The following is an 18,400-nucleotide window of genomic DNA, read 5'->3' on the forward strand; positions in this document are numbered from 1 at the left end:
TTTGTTTGAAGCCGATGGTTTTTCATACATGTTGGACAAAGCTTTCAATACACCATACGTAGTTGTTTCATTGACAATGTTATACGCAACACTCTTTGCCAAAGAAAGCCTAACCATACCCAAAGCTTGTCTATCCAACAACTTCCATTCTTCATCATACATGTCATCCGGTTGTGTTCCCAACATAGGCAAATGCAAACCCTTTTGATACAACAAATCTTCTATTTGCATTCTCCAAAATCCATAATCACTACCATCAAACTTGTCAATCTTGATTTTACTATCTTCTGCCATTTTTAACAAATAATTATCAACTGCTACAAACTAAACGAGTTCGTACTGCTAAAGGATAATTATACTAGCGGAAGCAACAAACGGAAACAAATACTTATCTGTTTCAAGCTTTAAAATGGCGATTGAACAAATAATAATAGGTGATGAGATCATTGTCAAAGTTGAGGGGCTCTTCTAGCAAATAGGGGAAACTTGATTCCCTTAAAGAAAGACAAAAAAAAAAAAAAAAAATAGAACGTCTGTTCTTCCTCTTCTTCCTACGCACAGAGCAAAAAAAGAACTTCTTTTCCTTATGAAATCCAGCGACCCCAAGCAAAATCGAAACCCTAGACCTTCGATTTTGAAACCCTAGATACTATTTCCAACAAGGATGGTCTCTAATTTGGAAGCGGCGGCGGCGGCGAAGGTGCTAGCAACGAGAAGATGAACAGCGGCGGCGGCGGCTACTGGGTTTCTGAAACCCTAGTCGCGATTTGCAGGTATCTTCTTCTTCACCTCTGTTTAGAAGTTCTTTTATTATAGTAGTTAGATTATAACTCATTCACTTAAATTTAAGTTAAAAAAATTAAACTAAAAAATGCGGCCAAGTTAAATAATGTAGATTAAATAATAATAATTATTAATACTAATTACTAATTCGTAAATTTAATCTATATAAATATTATTATTGCCCTTTTGTTTCGATGAAAATCTAATAGAAAACAAATTAATTAACAACTCACTTCAACAAATTATTTGACTTAACCTAATCCACTAGTTGATTCAACCAATTAGGAGGAAGACCTATTTATATTAAGTTAGCATAAAGTGCAAATTGCTTATAAACAACCAACCAATGGCATATTTTGTCTTTGGTGAAAATGGAATTGGATGTTAGAATGTGGGGTATGGTGCTTGAGTTGGGGCGTGGGTTGGCTGAAAACGCCCAAGTCACCATCCGGGTGGGTTTGGGTTGGGGCGTGGCCCAAAGGACGGAAGTTTGAAGCCGGGCGTGGGGCGGGCTAGCGATCCTATGTGGCGGGCTCCTATTCGCTTTGTTGGTCATGTCATAGCGGGGTAATTTAAAATTTAAATTGTAACCGTTTGGCCAAGCCAAGCGGTCACCCAACCCAACAGTCAACATCCACTATAAATATAACCCCAACCCCACCGGCTACCCCAACCCAAACATTCTTGTTGGCTGTCCACCGCTACCCCAACCAAAACCCACTTGATCGAACCCGCTACCCCAACCCACTTGATCGATGGCCTATTGGACACACGAAGAAGAGCTAGCTCTCGTCACGAGCGTCGTTGACGCAATGAAGGGGCGACAACCCGGTCAAACGCGATATTGGTCGGAAGCCTTTGCAAGCTACCGACATAACGTCGGACACGACCGACACAACTTAAACGCGTGCCAACATAAATGGCGCGAGCTACGGCCGAAGCTTGATCGTTTCAAAGCCTACTACGAAGTCGTTCCGAGCGGTGAGTTAAGCCACGAGGACCGGGTGGCGGCGGCGAACATTGAGTTTTGGGACAAGGAGCGAAGGCCGTTCGACAAGCTCGCGCTTTTTGAAATTTACCTAACACTCTAGGTTTTTTTTTTTTTTATTTTGTAATCGTTTTTAGGTTTTTTTTGTAATTTTTAGGAATTATGTAATTTTTAAGAATTTAATAAAATTTTAGGCTTTTTTTTTAATGTTGTGTGTATTTTTTTAACTTTTTGTAATTTTTTTTAATAAACTGTCAAGCCACGCCCCAACCCAAGCCCCGCCATACCCCACGGACACATCACTCATCGATGGAGGGGCTCGAACTCCACGTGTTAACTCATGCCCCCAACCCAAGTCCCACCATACCCCACGGTCTTATAGCACTATGTATGATAAGTGAACCTAAATGAATATGTGTTGAATAAAATCAACTCAACAAAACAGTTGTTTACAGAATTAGTTCTTATCCCAATTGCATATTGTCACTTTTCACCAGTAACGTAACTAAATACACAAGTTTTTAATTGAGGCATGCATTGATGATGCACCAATATAATTGTTGAAATGATAAAGTACCAAGCTCATTGCTAATTATTTTAGGTTTCGTCAAATGTGGAATATGTAAAGAAGTACATGACCAAAGAATTAAATTGGTTATTATGGCACATGTTGGCAAAATGGTCAAAGCTTGACCTTAAGAGTTTATGATAATTCACTCAAGTTAGATCAAAAGTAAGTTCAAAACACCTATTTATGTGTAATAATCCTGAAGTTAAAAAACAAGATTTAGAAAATCAATCTTGCAAAAATTGTGTTGGTTATATAAATGTCAACGGTTTAGTGCAAGTGCAAGAGTCTTAAGTGTAAGACACTGCTTTGTATAATCAATTTTCTCTCCCGCTCTCTCTCTCTCTCTCTCTCTCTCTCTCTCTCTCTCTCTCTCTCTCTCTCTCTCTCTCTCTCTCTCTCTCTCTCTCTCTCTCTCTCTCTCTTGCGTCTCTGCACTGCCAACGAGCAACATCGCCCGGCGACAACAGTCCAGCAGCCGGCGACCACCGTAATCAGCCACCATACCACCGTCGTTTGACACCAAATCTAACCGGAATCCGAACACGGGTAAGTTTCTTTATTATTTTGATGATTTTGGTTGATGTTATAGGAGAAAAAAGGGTAATAAAGTTGTTAAATAGATTTGAAATTTTGTGTGTTTTGACGTTGTTTATGGTTGTTTAGATGATTTTTAGGGTGATTATGTTGTTTATATATTTATGATTTCTAGGGCTTGAATAGTTGAAAATTAAAATTAAAATTAAAATTGAAATATTATGTGATGGAGCGATGAACTTATGTTATATAGAGAAAGAATTGCTTAAAAATTAGTTTTAGATGATATTTTGGATAGATTTCAAAAAATGAAAACCCATAGGGCGTCGACGTTTTAATTATGTTTGTAACAAGGTTTGACATGTTTTTGATGATTATACAAATTTAATTTGATGTTCGTTTGTTTTACATGACCCGACCCGACCCGATACGAACCGATTTTTTTACTTATATACCTAGGGGCCTAAAATTTTTAAAAATGTTCCGCACCACCATGGAAAAATTCCTGGGTCCGCCACTGAAAGAAGGTATTCTCGGATAGTCGTAAATAAATTTGTACTAGCTGGCTCGTGATGAAAACACTTCGTAAAATGCTAACTTTTGTAACGTGGGATGTAAAACAAGTTTCTTGACGTACATACCTTAAGGTATTTAACAATGTTTGACCAATATGGGAAGTGAACAAGTCTAACCTTTTTTTTTTGTTTTAGAAACTTAACCTTGTAATTAAACGTGTAACTTATTACATAATTTACATCACCTTCTGTTACCATCATTGTGTTTTCAAATTTAATCTTTTTAAAACTCTCCAATACAGTTTCCCATTTTAATGGACCATTGGACCTTGTATTTTTTAATGGGCCCAAGTACAACAAACATACCCCACCCCAAGGCTCAGGCTAAGACACATTTTTAACAACATTTTACAACTTATAAATACCATCTAATCCACATGCACTTGCAGAGATTTAAACCCACGTCACATTTGTAGAGGCAATCGTCGATACCACTAGACCACAACGCCATGGCCCAGGCTGAGACTAGTATCGTTTGTTTTTGCTGGCTCGAACAAGAGCCTTGCAACGATATGATTCAAACGTTCTTAAAAGAGCTTGGAAAACACATTCTCAATGTTGGTAACTTTAATTTGCATTCCCATCACCAAATGTTGTATGAATCTCTCTATTTTTTTTTCTCTAGTGTTGGGAAAATCTTATAGCAAAAATTATAACATACCATAACCGTTTTTAATTGTAACTAATACATTCTTAATATGTAATCAAGCTACTTAACAACACTTTTTCAAGGCCGGATTCTTTTCATGTTCATAGGTTTAGTTTGGTCACCCACCTATATGAGTAGGGCTGTAAACGAACCAAACGTTCAGCGAACAGTTCGTGAACCGTTTGACGGGAAGTTCGTTTATGTTCGTTCGTTTAAAAAACGAACGAACATGAACAAAAAATTTCGTTCGATTAGTTAAATGAACGAACATGAATAGAGGTCTCGTTCTTTCGATTGTGTTCGTGAACGTTCGGTAAGGTGTTTGTGAACATTCGTTGATTTGCGTTCGTTTATGTTCGTATGTTTGTGTTTTAATTGAAGATCTTTGTACTTTCTTATATTTTATTTGTACTTTTTATATTATTAAACTTTTATTTATTTTATTACCCTGACAATTAAACTATGAAACCCACTTTCACCTTGTTTATGCATCATTTCCCTTTCATTTCTCATTATTTACATCAGCGAATACAATCGACCTCCATTCCACAATAAGGGATTCAAGTTCGAGTGCTACTCTCTGGCCATCTATCTTTATCCTTTGTCGCGTTCGCCGAATTTATTTGTGTTCGTGAACCGTTCGCGAACACGCTCATTTCCTTAATGAACGAACACGAATATAAAATCTCGTTCGGTAAGTGTTCGTGAACCGTTCATGAACACATTTATTTCCTTAACGAACGAACACGAACAAGACCTTGTTCGTGTTCGTTCGTGTTCGTTTACAGCCCTATAAGACAACTTTTCATTTCAATATCATTTTAAACACTTTACCTTGAATATCAAACATTCAAACTTAATTTTAAACACATCATAACTCGTTCGAAGCTATTATCAACGAAAACACAAAACCACTAGTTATAAATCATATATTTCATATATATGATCCGGTTTAGGGTCTGAAATTTCTTATATGTTTGTATTCATTGAACTACTTCTAGTTAACGATGGATGTGGTTTAATCATTCGGAGCCACCAAGACAAGACGATAATTATCCATAATAATTGGTCGATTATAAGATGCCAAACAACATGTATCCAAAATACAGGTATCCCAAACAAGATCACCATGACACTGGGAAGTATCATTTACATTTACAAGTAGCAAATAGTGCATTTACCAGTCAACACCTTTCTACCCATTCTTTTTGGCAATTAATAATAATTATTTCATGAAATAATATTATAAAAACTATAGCGTCAAAATAATAATCTAAATTTGAATAAAGTGAATTAGGACGTTTTATATTTGAAAACAGTTGGAATGACCAATTAGGCTATGGGGTGTGGGGGTCATGGATTGGAACATTATTTCCACATAGGATCATTAGTTAAATTGTATACCATCCCCCTCCTTGATTGATGGTGGTTTCCATGGATTAAACCACGATTACCACGACCCTCCCATTTGATAATTTTAAGACAAAAACAAATTAACAAAAATAAAGGGGATAGTGGTTTGGGTCATGACCACACCCTTAGGGTAGTGGTTTTAAATAATGGATTAAAGATAGATGATGTGGTGCCTATGTGGAGGGTCATGGTGGTTATGAGGGTCATAACCACACCCTATAGCCTTAGACACCCGCGACCATTTGGCCCGTTTTCATTTTAGCTAGGTTTTATATTTTACCAATTTGATATAAAAGTGATAAGAACAATTGTAAAAATTTGCCTTCCACACTATCATGGGGTTCATCATCATGGTGATCTGTATTCAGTTATTCATTAATATTAATAATGTATAATCACAAGCCTGAAAGCAAATCATCAAAACTGTAGCTATATAATAATAAATATGATCATAATCATAATCATAATCATAATCATAATCATATGTACTTATGTTATCAAGATTCTTAAGCATATGGAGAAACCTTAAGAATGTCACTTACAATTTGTACCCTTTGCATGATCCCCTTGCACTGCACAACTATAGACAAGAATGCAAATCATTTGAATAAAATATTTCAATAAATAAATCAAGATATATATGAAATATTTTATATAAAGTAGAAATATTAGAAGAATGATAATGATAATATACAACCATATCTAAAAACAGATTGGGATAAGTTGATGAATAAAACACACCAATCACATCCATATTTTTTTTTTCATAACAAACAGATAAGGATATACCACAAAAGAGTTTGCAGGAAATCAAATTGTCCATATGATTAACAAGTGTAATCTTTAGATAAGGATACACCACAAAAGAGTTTGCAGGAAATCAAATTGTCCATATGATTAACAAGTGTAATCTTTAATTCTAATAGGTCAAATTAACAATTATTCAAAGATCATTTAATCTGTAAGTTACCCAACCAAATGATTAATTAAAAAACAGATAATATGCTCATCCTTGAATAAGAATGAAAAAACAAGATCCATTTAAGAATATAATATCAAAGAGGAAGACCAAAAATAACTTCTTTAAGAGTCAATCCACTAATTGACTAAAACAAGATTCCTTTGAGGTAGAAAATGAACATGAACTGGTTACAATAACACAACTCACATGCTCTCAAACCCTTATTGGTTAAACTTTACAAGTGAACCATTACTTGTAAGATGTATATACACAAAACCTCATTGGTTAAGAAGACTTATCATTGGTCTATATCATATATCATTCTCTTATTGACAATAATAAAGCTAATCTGATTCTATACCCTTCTTTTGATCCAATCTTTCCAACCCTCAACCTTTGTATTTTTTTACAGACAATATATTATATGTTGAAAAAGTTTTTTTCATAAGTTTTTATAGATAATATTTAACTTGCACATCACTTGTAAACATTTGACCTAAAACTTATTGATTCTATTAACTTATGGTTAACCAAAGTAAGCAAATTGTCTTTCCCAATAACCGAATCGTTATAACCGAACCGATTAATTATGAAAATCTAAAAACCAAAACAACGGTTATAGGTTTGGTTTTAATCTATAACCGAACTAACATATAGCCCCTAGTGTTTACAAGTGGATCTCCCAAGCTGAACCTTGTGAAATGATTAGTTAAACTGAATCAGTAGAAAATATTTGCTCCAAAGAAAGGGAAAGATCACATGAGCTCAAACCAATTTTATCATCATCTCTTGTTTATATCATTTTTAATATTTAATTAGCAAGCATGCATTACAATATTAAATCAAATTATGTGCATTGCGTAGCATCAAAGAAAAGGGTCTGAACTTTCTTATATGTTTACCTTTTGTAATTCGATGCCACCAAGACCATAATCATTCTAAAATAATTGGTTCATAGCTTGAAAGCATGACAACCTTTTGTGTTTGTAACTTTTAGGCCAAGCTTCTGAAATTCCAAGGCGGCAAACAATATGAATACAAACACAACAATCCAAAACAGGAAACAAATACTGCATTTACCCTACTAACTTGGTTACTATTTAGTATTTCGAATAAGCATGTAAAGAGTTTGTAGGAAACCAAATTGTTCATATGAATCTTTATTTGTGGGACCCACATAATAGAGGCAACTTAACCACAATAACATTCAACCTTCAAGGTGATGCCAAGCAAAATGAATAATTTAAAAGAGGTAAAAAGAAAAGAAAGTCACCTTTGAAAGTGATATAAGAACAAGATTCTTAGATTGATAATTTAACAATATAATATAAGAAATGATAAGCAAAAATGGCCTCTTTAAGAAGTTAGCAAGTTTCAAATTCTATATTTTTTAACCCCAACTTCAACTTTTGTGTTGAAATTTCCAACCAAAAGAGAGTATAAAGAAACACCCTACAATCATCATAAATCCATATACACAGGCACTCTCTATCTCTCTATTTTTATACATCTTTCTAAATATAGCTTTATATCATCATAAAAAAAATACTAGCATGATGCAATTAGAACCTATGTTTCAGCCTTCTTGGCCAGTTCACTCTTATTTTGACTCACCTTTAGATCAAGATGGTCAAAATATTGACTTTTTCACAAGTGAAGAAGACCATGAATTTTATTCTGCAAATGCCATGGATGGTTTGGATGATGTATGCAGATGGTTATGTGATGATGGTGATGATGTTCAAAAAATGGAAGAGATTTCAAGTGATAGTTATGAATGGAGCCCAAGCATATCCAAGACTTCAAGTGATGCATGTGCATATATCCCATATGTAACACCACCATGCATGGTGGATGATCTCATGGAAATTGATTCCCAAACAGGAATCGAAAACCTACTCACGGCTCACGCAGAGGCCGTATGTTCGGGTCATCCAGAACTAGCCAAAGTGATTCAGAAACACGTGTGCCAACTAGCTAGCCCAGTTGGTCCTGTACTTGAACGTTTAGCACTTAACTTATTCCAGTGTGATGAAAATCAAGAAAAAGATTACATTGTTCAAGAATCTTTAAGAAACTTTAAGACGGCATTTAGAGCGTTCTATGAGATCTTTCCATACGGGCGGTTTGCTCATTTTACCGCCAATTCAACCATCCTTGAATCTATTCCAACCCATGCTACTTCCATTCACATAGTCGACTTTGACTTGTGTGAAGGAAGTCAATGGCCTCCGGTCATAGAAGCCATAGCAAGAATAAACAAAACTTTGATCATCACAAGCATCAAACTTGATCAAGATCAAGATTCAAAATTTGAACAAACAAGGTGGCAACTTTGTAACTTTGCAAGAAGTTTTGGCCTAAATTTGAAGGTACAAGAGATGGCTATGTCACAAATGGTGAAAACAATGGATGAAAGTAAACTAGTGAGTGAATTTATAGTCTTTAATAGTATGGTTAGCCTTCCACATATGGGAAGGACAAGAAAAACAACTCAAGTTATGGACTTCCTAAATATAGCAAAATGGGCTTTGGCGAAAAATGAAGGGATCATAACCTTTGGAGATGGAGAAGGTGAAAGAACAAACGATACCGATTTCCCTTCATTTTTTAACAAGAACTTGGCACATTATAAAGCATTATACGAGTCAATGGAATGGGGTTTTCCTAGTTATCTCAATGAAGGAAGGATGGCTATAGAGACCCTTTTTGTTTGGCCTTTTGTAAATTCAAAATCTTGGTTCCAAAAATGGGAGGAAGGAAGAGGAAAGTCGGGTTTCCAGAAGGATATTGGGTTAAAAGGAGTACAACTGAGTAAAGAAAACTTGAATGAACAACGGGAACTGGTGAATGAAGGAGAAACTCCGTATGGAATCGAAATTGGAGAGTCTAGGAATGAATTTGTGTTAAAATGGAAAGAAACTCCATTGGTGAGAGTTTCTGCATGGAGGTAGAATATTCATGCTTAGATAGCATTGTAAATCAGTATAAGTGTAGATTTATAAGTACAAATCTCTTGATTTCCAACTATCTTTTAATATGTTATGTTATTGTACTAAAATCTGTTAATTTATGCATAGGATGTCTATGTTTCAACATGTTTCACCAAGGTCACCTAAATACTAATACAAGTTTAGTGTAACACCTTAACCTGGAATGGGTAGACGTGTCACGTTTACAGGGTCAGATCAAAAACATAATTCCATTAATGTGTAAATTAATACGAGGCTTTACAACTTAATGAAAATATGATATCTAATCCAGTAAATTTATTTCTACAACAGTCTTTTCCATACGCTTGAACACTTTTCTGTATCCCGTCCCAGATTGTCTAGATAACCTGACGTAAAGAAGGAAAACACAAAAACTTTCGTCTGAGCAAAATTTGAAAGTTTTTCCTAGTGAGCAGATAGAGGGTATAAAAAAGGCTTATTTAAATTTATTTAAAAGGCTTCAATATTTCATAAACGTTCATAAACTAGTGGTTTTCCCCCGCGCTACGCGACGGGAACTCAGTTGGTATCGGTTCGGTACCGAAACTTGTTATAGTAGCTGAAAGAGAAAACTAAAAAACTAATGTCGTGATGCGCCCAAAAGGATATCGACACGTGTTTTATACCAATCGAAAACCATTAAAAAGATACCGGTTTGGATATTACCAATATTGGTACAGATGTTCGGTTGAAATCCGTTCAGTTCTTCACATATCGATACTCGTTTAGTTTACGGTTAGAAAAATGCATTTTTTTAATATTATTATCAACACTCATATAGTTTACGATAAAAAAATAAACTACTATTCATTGTCGGTTTGGTTCGATATTGTACGAAAGCGACATGATATCCATTTTCAACAAAAATCAAATTAGAAAAAAAAATCCAAATAAATATAATATTAAAACTTTAGATTTATTATTCATAAAGTAAATTTATTATTTATAAGGTTAAATACTAAATTATTTAAGGTATCAAGGAGTTGTAATTTAAAACTTAAATTAATATATTTAAAAGCTCATTACTTATTGTGACATTATCATAAATAGTATCTTAAATTTGTCCAATTCTAATACTGTTCATAAGAAACAACATGAATTGTTATATTATAAAAATTCGAATTAGAATATTTCAAATTGGTAAATTGTTTTCAGACAGACAGTGTACCCAAAGTCCACAAACTTCAATTAATTACAGATTGATGAAGGGTAGCGATCCCAAAGCATCAAGACAGAATAGGGTGTGGGCAAATCACACTTACTTATTCCCACACAAATTATATTTACTTTTTTCCTAAAATCGATCCATACGCCTTCGGATTATACATAAGTACCAGAATACTCATAAAGCTAACAGATTGAGACACCATGATCTCAAAGTACCGTCACGGTTAGTACTACACCGTTTTATGCCACAACGATGTACATGGGATCAGCTCCCCAGGTGGTGACAGACTTGGGTACGTACCAGATTTCATATAACATAATTTTATAATTATTAACTTGTGAGCTTTCGAAACAAACCATTTTTCCAATATTTCATAGCAGATAGTTGATGCAGAGTATAAAATTAGGAACCAGATGCCCGAAGACCAAAAGCATGTATCTAAGAGCATCCACAATAGAGGTATTTTTAGTTGTTTTTAAGAAGAGAGAAAGTGATGTGGAGAGAGGTGTGAGGTGAAGGAGAGAGAGTGTGATGATGTATGTGAAGAAAAATGAGAAAAGTAGATGAAAGGAAGTAATGTGAGTGTGATGTAGGAGAGGAGAGAGAAAAGATAAGTTTTTTTAAACGTTTTGTTTGTGAGAGGACAAGAGAGAGAGAGAGTTTTAGGCAAGTGTCATGTGATACCCCAAAAACATCCTTTAGATATTTCTTATTGTGGGTGCTCTAAAGAAAACGGGTTTAGACTATTCGTACCTTAAGCTATTGATGAGATTTATTGAATATAGTTGTTGCTGTTGATATACCTTAAGCGATGATCACAATACAGAAATGATAGAATACGTGTATGATTATGGAATTCTACGATGTTGTTATAATATTATTTAGACATGTTAATATCTGATCGGTAGGTTGGTTTGTTTATCATTATTCCGGCGACTAAGACTTCAAAGTCGCAGTTCTCTTTATTTTCGTATAACTAAATTAAAGGAAAAATTACAACTTTTGTCCTTTATCTATATACCCTTTTTTCAGGCGGTGTCCTTTTTAACGAATGTTGACAGGTTTTGCCCTTTATAGAGAATTTTGTTGCACGTTTTGTCCTTTGACTCTAACCCTGTTAGTTTTTTTTTGTTAAATCTAATCAAAAGGGGTAGTTTAGTCTTTGTAGCCATTTACTTATAAATCTTTTAAATAAATAAAACAAAAGAAAATTTAAATAACTAATAACATTTTTTTCTAAATTAAAAGTCTTTCTCTCTCTATCAGAACTCTGTCTCTCTCTCTCTCAAACTTCATCTACCACCACCACCACCATCTCCCACCTCCCACCTCCCAGAACCACCACCCCAACCCTAACCAAACATCCAGCCACATTGTCTAGCCATCCCGCCCCAACCCAACCTTAACCAAACACCTGCCAACGTCCATAACCAGTTGCGGAAATCTGAACATATAAACATCAGATCTAATCAGATCTAATGAAAGTCCAACAATCATGTTAAATGTGCTCTGCTAGTTCATAATGATCCACACAAAAGACACGCCATGAAGACTGCACATGAATACTTCTCCTTTGCAACCCTCACAAATCGGTCTCGTAAATTGACATTAGTTGACCAAATTTAGCTCAGTTGACCAAATTTGGCTGAATTGGCTAAGTTAACCAAATTTGGCTTGGTTGACTGAATTGGCTCAGTTGACCAAAGCTTTTACTCTAAAGAAAAAATATCCCTTTTCCTAAATTTATAGATAATTATTGTGTTAGTATAGTTAATTATCTTAATCCAATTCGATCAATTAATGGGCTTGTTACTTGGGTTGTTGTATATCAACAACAATAATAAAAATCAATTTATAATTAAACCAAGTCCTCACAATTCCAGCCAATGATGCCGTGTCTCAGCGGTTGAGGTGTGAGGGTTTTCACCCATAGGTCCCGGGTTCGATCCCAGGCCTAGTGGGTTTCCCGCACGGGGGCGAGTCCGGTCCGACCGGGAGGTAGCTTTCGAGCGCCGGAGGATTCGAACTCGCGACTTGGGTTTCACCAGCCTGGGGAGTTTCCACTGATCCATACCTTTCAAAAAAAAAAATTAAACCAAGTCCTCAAGTGTGCATTTGTACCTTCTAAATCAGTAAAAAACTCGAATCCACAACTTCAACACCACCAATCACACCACCTTGAAAGCCCAACCATCAATCGTCACCTGATGCACCACTAAACCCAAAACAAGCTTATAAAACATTATATCCCATTAATTGACATGGGGTCATTAGTTCATTGCATTAATTTAGTGCTGTAATAATAATGAAAAAACAATGGATAATTTGGTTCTTTTTTCTAACCTTGGAACCATCTTCCTCTAGGATAATATCAGGCCACTTCTCTCCAGCTTCACAAAACATTTGTTCAGTTTTCAATATCATCATTCCTGTATAATAATAAAAATAAGATACAAAAAGTAACCCAAACCAAAATGTTATTGGTCACTTTGAATGGTTTGGCCGAGTGAAAAAACCCACATTAGCAGCAGACAAAATAAAATTACAGCTGGTAATGGTCACAGTCTTCACTACACAAACCAAACTAAAACCAATGGAACATGTAATTAGAGGAGAACTTACCGGAGCTTCATCGGAGACTTCGCCTGAACCCTAGCTGCCACCGCAGGAGGCGGCGGCTAGGGTTTTCTGGCATTGTCTTTCTCCTCATTTTAACCATGGAACCGTCAACAATGTATGGTTGTTGTTAAGGACCACAAATGTCACACCGTAGAAGCCTGTAACCGGATCATCACCACCATCACTCTCTTCCGTCCTCCGAGGGTTGCAGATCTTCATCGATCTGGTGAAATCCTCACAGATCTGGTCATGAAACGGCATCTGGTGAGAGAATCGACATGATATTCTTGAGTCGCAGAGAGAGAAGGTCTGATGATGTTTTGTGAGATGTGTGAGTTGTGAGAGATGAGGGAATTGAAAGGTTTGATCAGTGTAACTGAATATCAGCCGTCCAGATCATGATCCATGTGAAAAAGTGAAAAAAAATGGACGGTTTATAATGATCCGGGTGAAGGGTAAATTGTTTGTGTTTTCTTGTGCTTTAAATCTCGTACATTGTGCATTTAATTACCATTCCTATCCCTTGGATATGCTTATTATAGTAGTATAGATAGTTGATATAGTGCACTGAACACTCGTTTCAAACAGCTAATTATAATTGCTTTTATATGTAAAACTTAATTTGATGAAGTTATAAAAGCTGAATTTATAAAGATATAAGAGTTAATATAAAAATACATGTTTATTTGTACATACATAAAATCTAACTACTATAATAAAAGAAAACAACTTTTTGACACATGTCATTCGTCATTCATTGAAGGTATTCTTAAATCTATATTTATCTTATATTAACTAAATAAATAATAAATTAATATTAAATCTTATCATACTTTAATAAAATATTAACCTCAAATCTAAATTGTTAATTTAATATATTTTTAAAACAAATAATTCTCTTATCTATTTATCTTCTATTAAATATATAAATAATAAATTAATATTAAATGTTATCCTAATTTATTAAAAATATAACTTTTTTATTATTTGGTATACAAAATTATATTTATTCAACTCGTGTAAAACGTGAGGTTTTAAGGATATAATTTTTTTTTATTTGGTAGATTTTTCAACCCGACTATATACGAGTTTTTTTAAAGATAAGACGTTTTTAGTATTTAATATACAAAATTACATTTATTTAGGATATAATTTTTTTTATTATTTGGTAGATTTTTCAACACAACTATACACGAGTTTTTTTAAAGATACGACGTTTTCAGTATTTAATATACAAAATTACATTTATTTAATCTGTGTAATACACATGGTTTTTAAAGATATAACTCTTTTTTAGATCTATTCAACACGTGTAATATACGGGGTTTTTAAGGATGTTATTTTTTATTATTTGGTAGATTTATTCAACCCGATTATACACGAGTTTTTTAAAGATACGATGTTTTTAGTATTTAGTATACAAAATTACATTTATTTAATCTGTGTAATATACATGGTTTTTAAAGATATATTTTTTTTATTATTTGATATATAAATTTACATTTTTTAACCCGTACAATATACAGGGTTCATAAAAATATAACTTTTTATTATTTAATATATAAAATTGCATTTATTCAATCCGTGTTATACGCGGAGTTTTCACCTAGTTACATTATATTCTAAAACATAGTATAGTTAGAATAGTAAATAACACAATATATCATAATAATATCAATAAACGTATATGAAAGTAAATTTATAATAATACTCATCATTGCTTGTTAAACTCTATTTTGTGTAAGAAAAAATTACACTATCGGTCTTTGTGGTTTCTGCCAAATTTCAATGTCGGGTACTAATAATTTTTTGTTGCAAAATCAGGTATTAACGTTCTAATTTATCATACTGTTGAGTACTATGGCCAAACTTTGCCACAATGTTAAGTACTAAGGCTAAACCTTGTTAACTTTTTTGTTAAGCCTTACTAAAATGACTAAAATGCCCTTTAATAACTAGAGGGTCTTTTTTAATTAATTATATTTGACTAAAATAACTTAAAGTAATGTTTTCAGTTTTATTTATATTTTTTTTATAAAATTAAATGGATTTGAAGTTTATTATTTATAAGGTTTATAAATAATATGCTAGTAAAATAAACTTTTTAACTTAATAAACTAAGTTAAGATTTATAAAAATAACTAAAACAAATTTCCATTCTAAGAATATAACAGTTTTGTTAGTTGAAATGAATATGGGGCTTTGCTTCAGTGTGATAAAATGAACAAATAGCATGTAATATTCGTACCAGTTTGTGATGTTATGAACAAGAATTGCATCACGGAAGTTCAGATATGCCAATGCGGCTCCGTTCAGTTGTAGAGACGAAATTGGCTGTGAAATTAAATGGGAATGAGGTCACATCGGGTTAAGAGAAACATATATATACTCGAATTGAAGATCTAACAGATTTCTAAGTTTTACAAAATGACTAAACACTTTAATTATTAAAGGGCATTTTAGTCATTTTGGTAAGACTTATTAAAAAAGTTCACAAGGTTTGACCTTATTACTCAATATTGTGACAAGGTTTAGCCTTAATACTCAATATTGTGACACATTAGAACGTTAATACCTGATTTTGCAACAAAAAACTATTAGTACCCGACATTGAAATTTGGTAGAAACCACAAGGACTAACGGTGTAATTTTTTCTTTGTGTAAACTTCAATCAAAAATATTTTCAACTATATAAACAAACCTTTAGAAAACCACTAACTCAAATACATCGTAGCAACTAACTTTTTTTCTGAACGGTAAGATTCTATGATTATAGAATAGGGCCAACATATGCTGTAAAACCCGAAAGATTACAATACACGAAAGAAAACGAAAACCAGTACATCCCCAATTACATCAGATTATTTTACTATGTCTTTTATGTTAAAATCCACCCATCTCTCCCAAACTAAATATTTAAACTTCGATCTGCTCTTTAGCCATAAGAACGAATCTGACTTTATTTCCTCTTCAATATTATTTCCAGATCGCGTAATGCCTTTGAACTCCTTTTCATTTCTTGCCTTCCATAAATGCCATATTGTAGCTTGAAAAACCATGTTCGCAATTTTCTTCCAGTCTTGTGATCTGCTAGACCTTCTATATACGCCATAATCTTTTCACACGAGCTAAAGTCTGCAGAAGTAGGCGGTTTTAGCCAAGCAAGGATGTTCCACCACACTGATTTCGACATAGTACAATTGCTGATTAAATGCACAACCGACTCGTCATATGAACCACACCTCGGGCACATGTCGTTGTTTATCTGGATACCTCTTTTCATCGGTTCGTGTTTTACCAGAATTCTTCCTATAGCCGCCCTCCATGTGAAGTAGTTAATCTTTGTCGGAACCCATGTATTCCAATGAGACCATTGTACCTCATGTTCACTTTCCGATTGTTTTATAATCTGGTTCGTTACGGTCGCTACTGAGAATTCTTCCCATATATCTGTCTTCCATCCCCATCGATCTGTCCCTGTGTTGAATCTGACTTTACTTAGAACATTTAGCATTCCGGTCCATTGAGCCCACTCGACGTCATTGTTTGGAGGCCGAGTCCAGCCGATATTCCACTGGATTTCATTATCTAATCTTATAGCACATTCCGCCACGTTAGCCTGCTTAGCTTTCCCAATCCTAAATTGTTCAGGGTAGCGATCCATGAACGGCAGCCCGCCAACCTAATTATCCATCCAAAACTTCACCTTTGTTCCATTTCCCACCTTTGCTGCCAATCTTTCTTTCAAGTTTATTCCCATATTGTCAAGTTCTTGGCATGCAACAACTATATCTTTCCATGTACCTGCAAATTTATTATTAACTGGTATGTATTTGGTACATCTTTTATTTTCATGTATTGCCTTTATAACTTTCACCCATAGTGACTCCGAGTTCATCTTATACTTCCATCCCCACTTTACAATGAAAGCAAGGTTTGCACTTCTCAAGTCGCCAATACCGAATCCTCCATATTTTTTCGGTCTTACCATTTTATTCCATGCGATCCAACGAATCTTGTTCTTTCCATCTTTCCTTCCTCATACAAAGTCTCTACGAATTGCGTCTAAAGATTGTATGACTTTCTTTGGGGCTAAGTACATCGAGAAGTAGTAGTTTGGTAAAGCTCCCAATACCACTTTTGCTAAGATCATTCTTCCGGCGAACGATAGACATTTAGCCTTCCAAGCCGATAATTTTGTGTTGAACTTGTCCACCACAGGTTTCCAAAATTTTACTCATTTCATGTTTGCACCTATAGTCAATCCAAGAAAACCAAACGACATATTTCCCTTCCTACACTTTAACTTTCTAGCCATTCTTTCAATTTCTTCCTCTTCTACTCCCACTCCATATAAACTTCATTTGGAAGTTTTATACCTTTAAAACCCCTCTTTTACCAGCCCTAGTCATAATTACGTCTAGTGCTTCCATAGCAAGAATAAATAGAAAGGGTGATAGGGGATCACCTTGTCTTAATCCTCTTTGTAGCTTGAACTCTGATGTGGGAGACCCATTCACCAAACCCGAGGCCCAACTTGACTTTAAACATGCACCAACCCATCTCCTCCATACTATTGAGAAATTCATTGCTTTTAGGTTAGACAAGAGAAACTTCCAATTGATTGAGTCGTAAGCTTTCTCAAAATCTACCTTAAACACAAACATTTTTTGTTTACTCTTCTTCGCCCATGAGATTATTTCGCTCGTAATGATAGGGCCATCGAAAATGGATCTACCCTCCACGAAAGCCGTTTGTACCGGAGCCACGAAGGATGGAATGACTTTTTTTATTCTTATCGCTAGAATTTTTGCTATCACTTTATATAAGACTCCAATCAAGGATATTGGTCGATATTCACTAACCGACTTTGGATCTCTAACCTTCGGAATTAAAGCTATAAACGAAGCGTTGCAACCCCTCTCGATGTAAGCCTTCCTGTGAAAATCCTTTAAAACCCCCACGAAATGATTTTCTAATTGGGCCCAAAATCTTTTTATGAACTTGAAAGAGAATCCATCTGGCCCAGGAGCCATATCACTTCCACAAGCCGATATAGCTTCTTTTATCTCCTCTCTAGAGAATTCTTCAATTAACATGTTCGCCTGATCGTTTGTGAGTTGCTTGAAACCTCTTCCATCTAATG

General features: G+C 34.6%; 1 protein-coding gene across 2 annotated transcripts; it reads left to right on the plus strand.

Moving 5' to 3' along the window:
- The first annotated feature begins 517 nt into the window (after positions 1-517).
- LOC110881436 (protein NODULATION SIGNALING PATHWAY 2) lies at positions 518-9,504 on the plus strand. 2 transcript variants are annotated; one of them, XM_035978976.1, is made up of 2 exons: positions 518-773; positions 7,472-9,504. In XM_035978976.1, the coding sequence occupies exon 2, from the start codon at positions 8,028-8,030 to the stop codon at positions 9,426-9,428; it is 1,401 nt and encodes a 466-aa protein (XP_035834869.1). In that variant the 5' UTR covers positions 518-773; positions 7,472-8,027; the 3' UTR covers positions 9,429-9,504. The 2 variants fall into 2 exon arrangements, with proteins under 2 accessions (XP_035834869.1, XP_021985388.2); XM_022129696.2 differs by having other exon boundaries at positions 8,189-9,504.
- Positions 9,505-18,400: the final 8,896 nt, after the last annotated feature.

This window comes from Helianthus annuus, chromosome 10, assembly GCF_002127325.2.
Source record: "Helianthus annuus cultivar XRQ/B chromosome 10, HanXRQr2.0-SUNRISE, whole genome shotgun sequence".
NCBI lineage: Eukaryota > Viridiplantae > Streptophyta > Magnoliopsida > Asterales > Asteraceae > Helianthus > Helianthus annuus.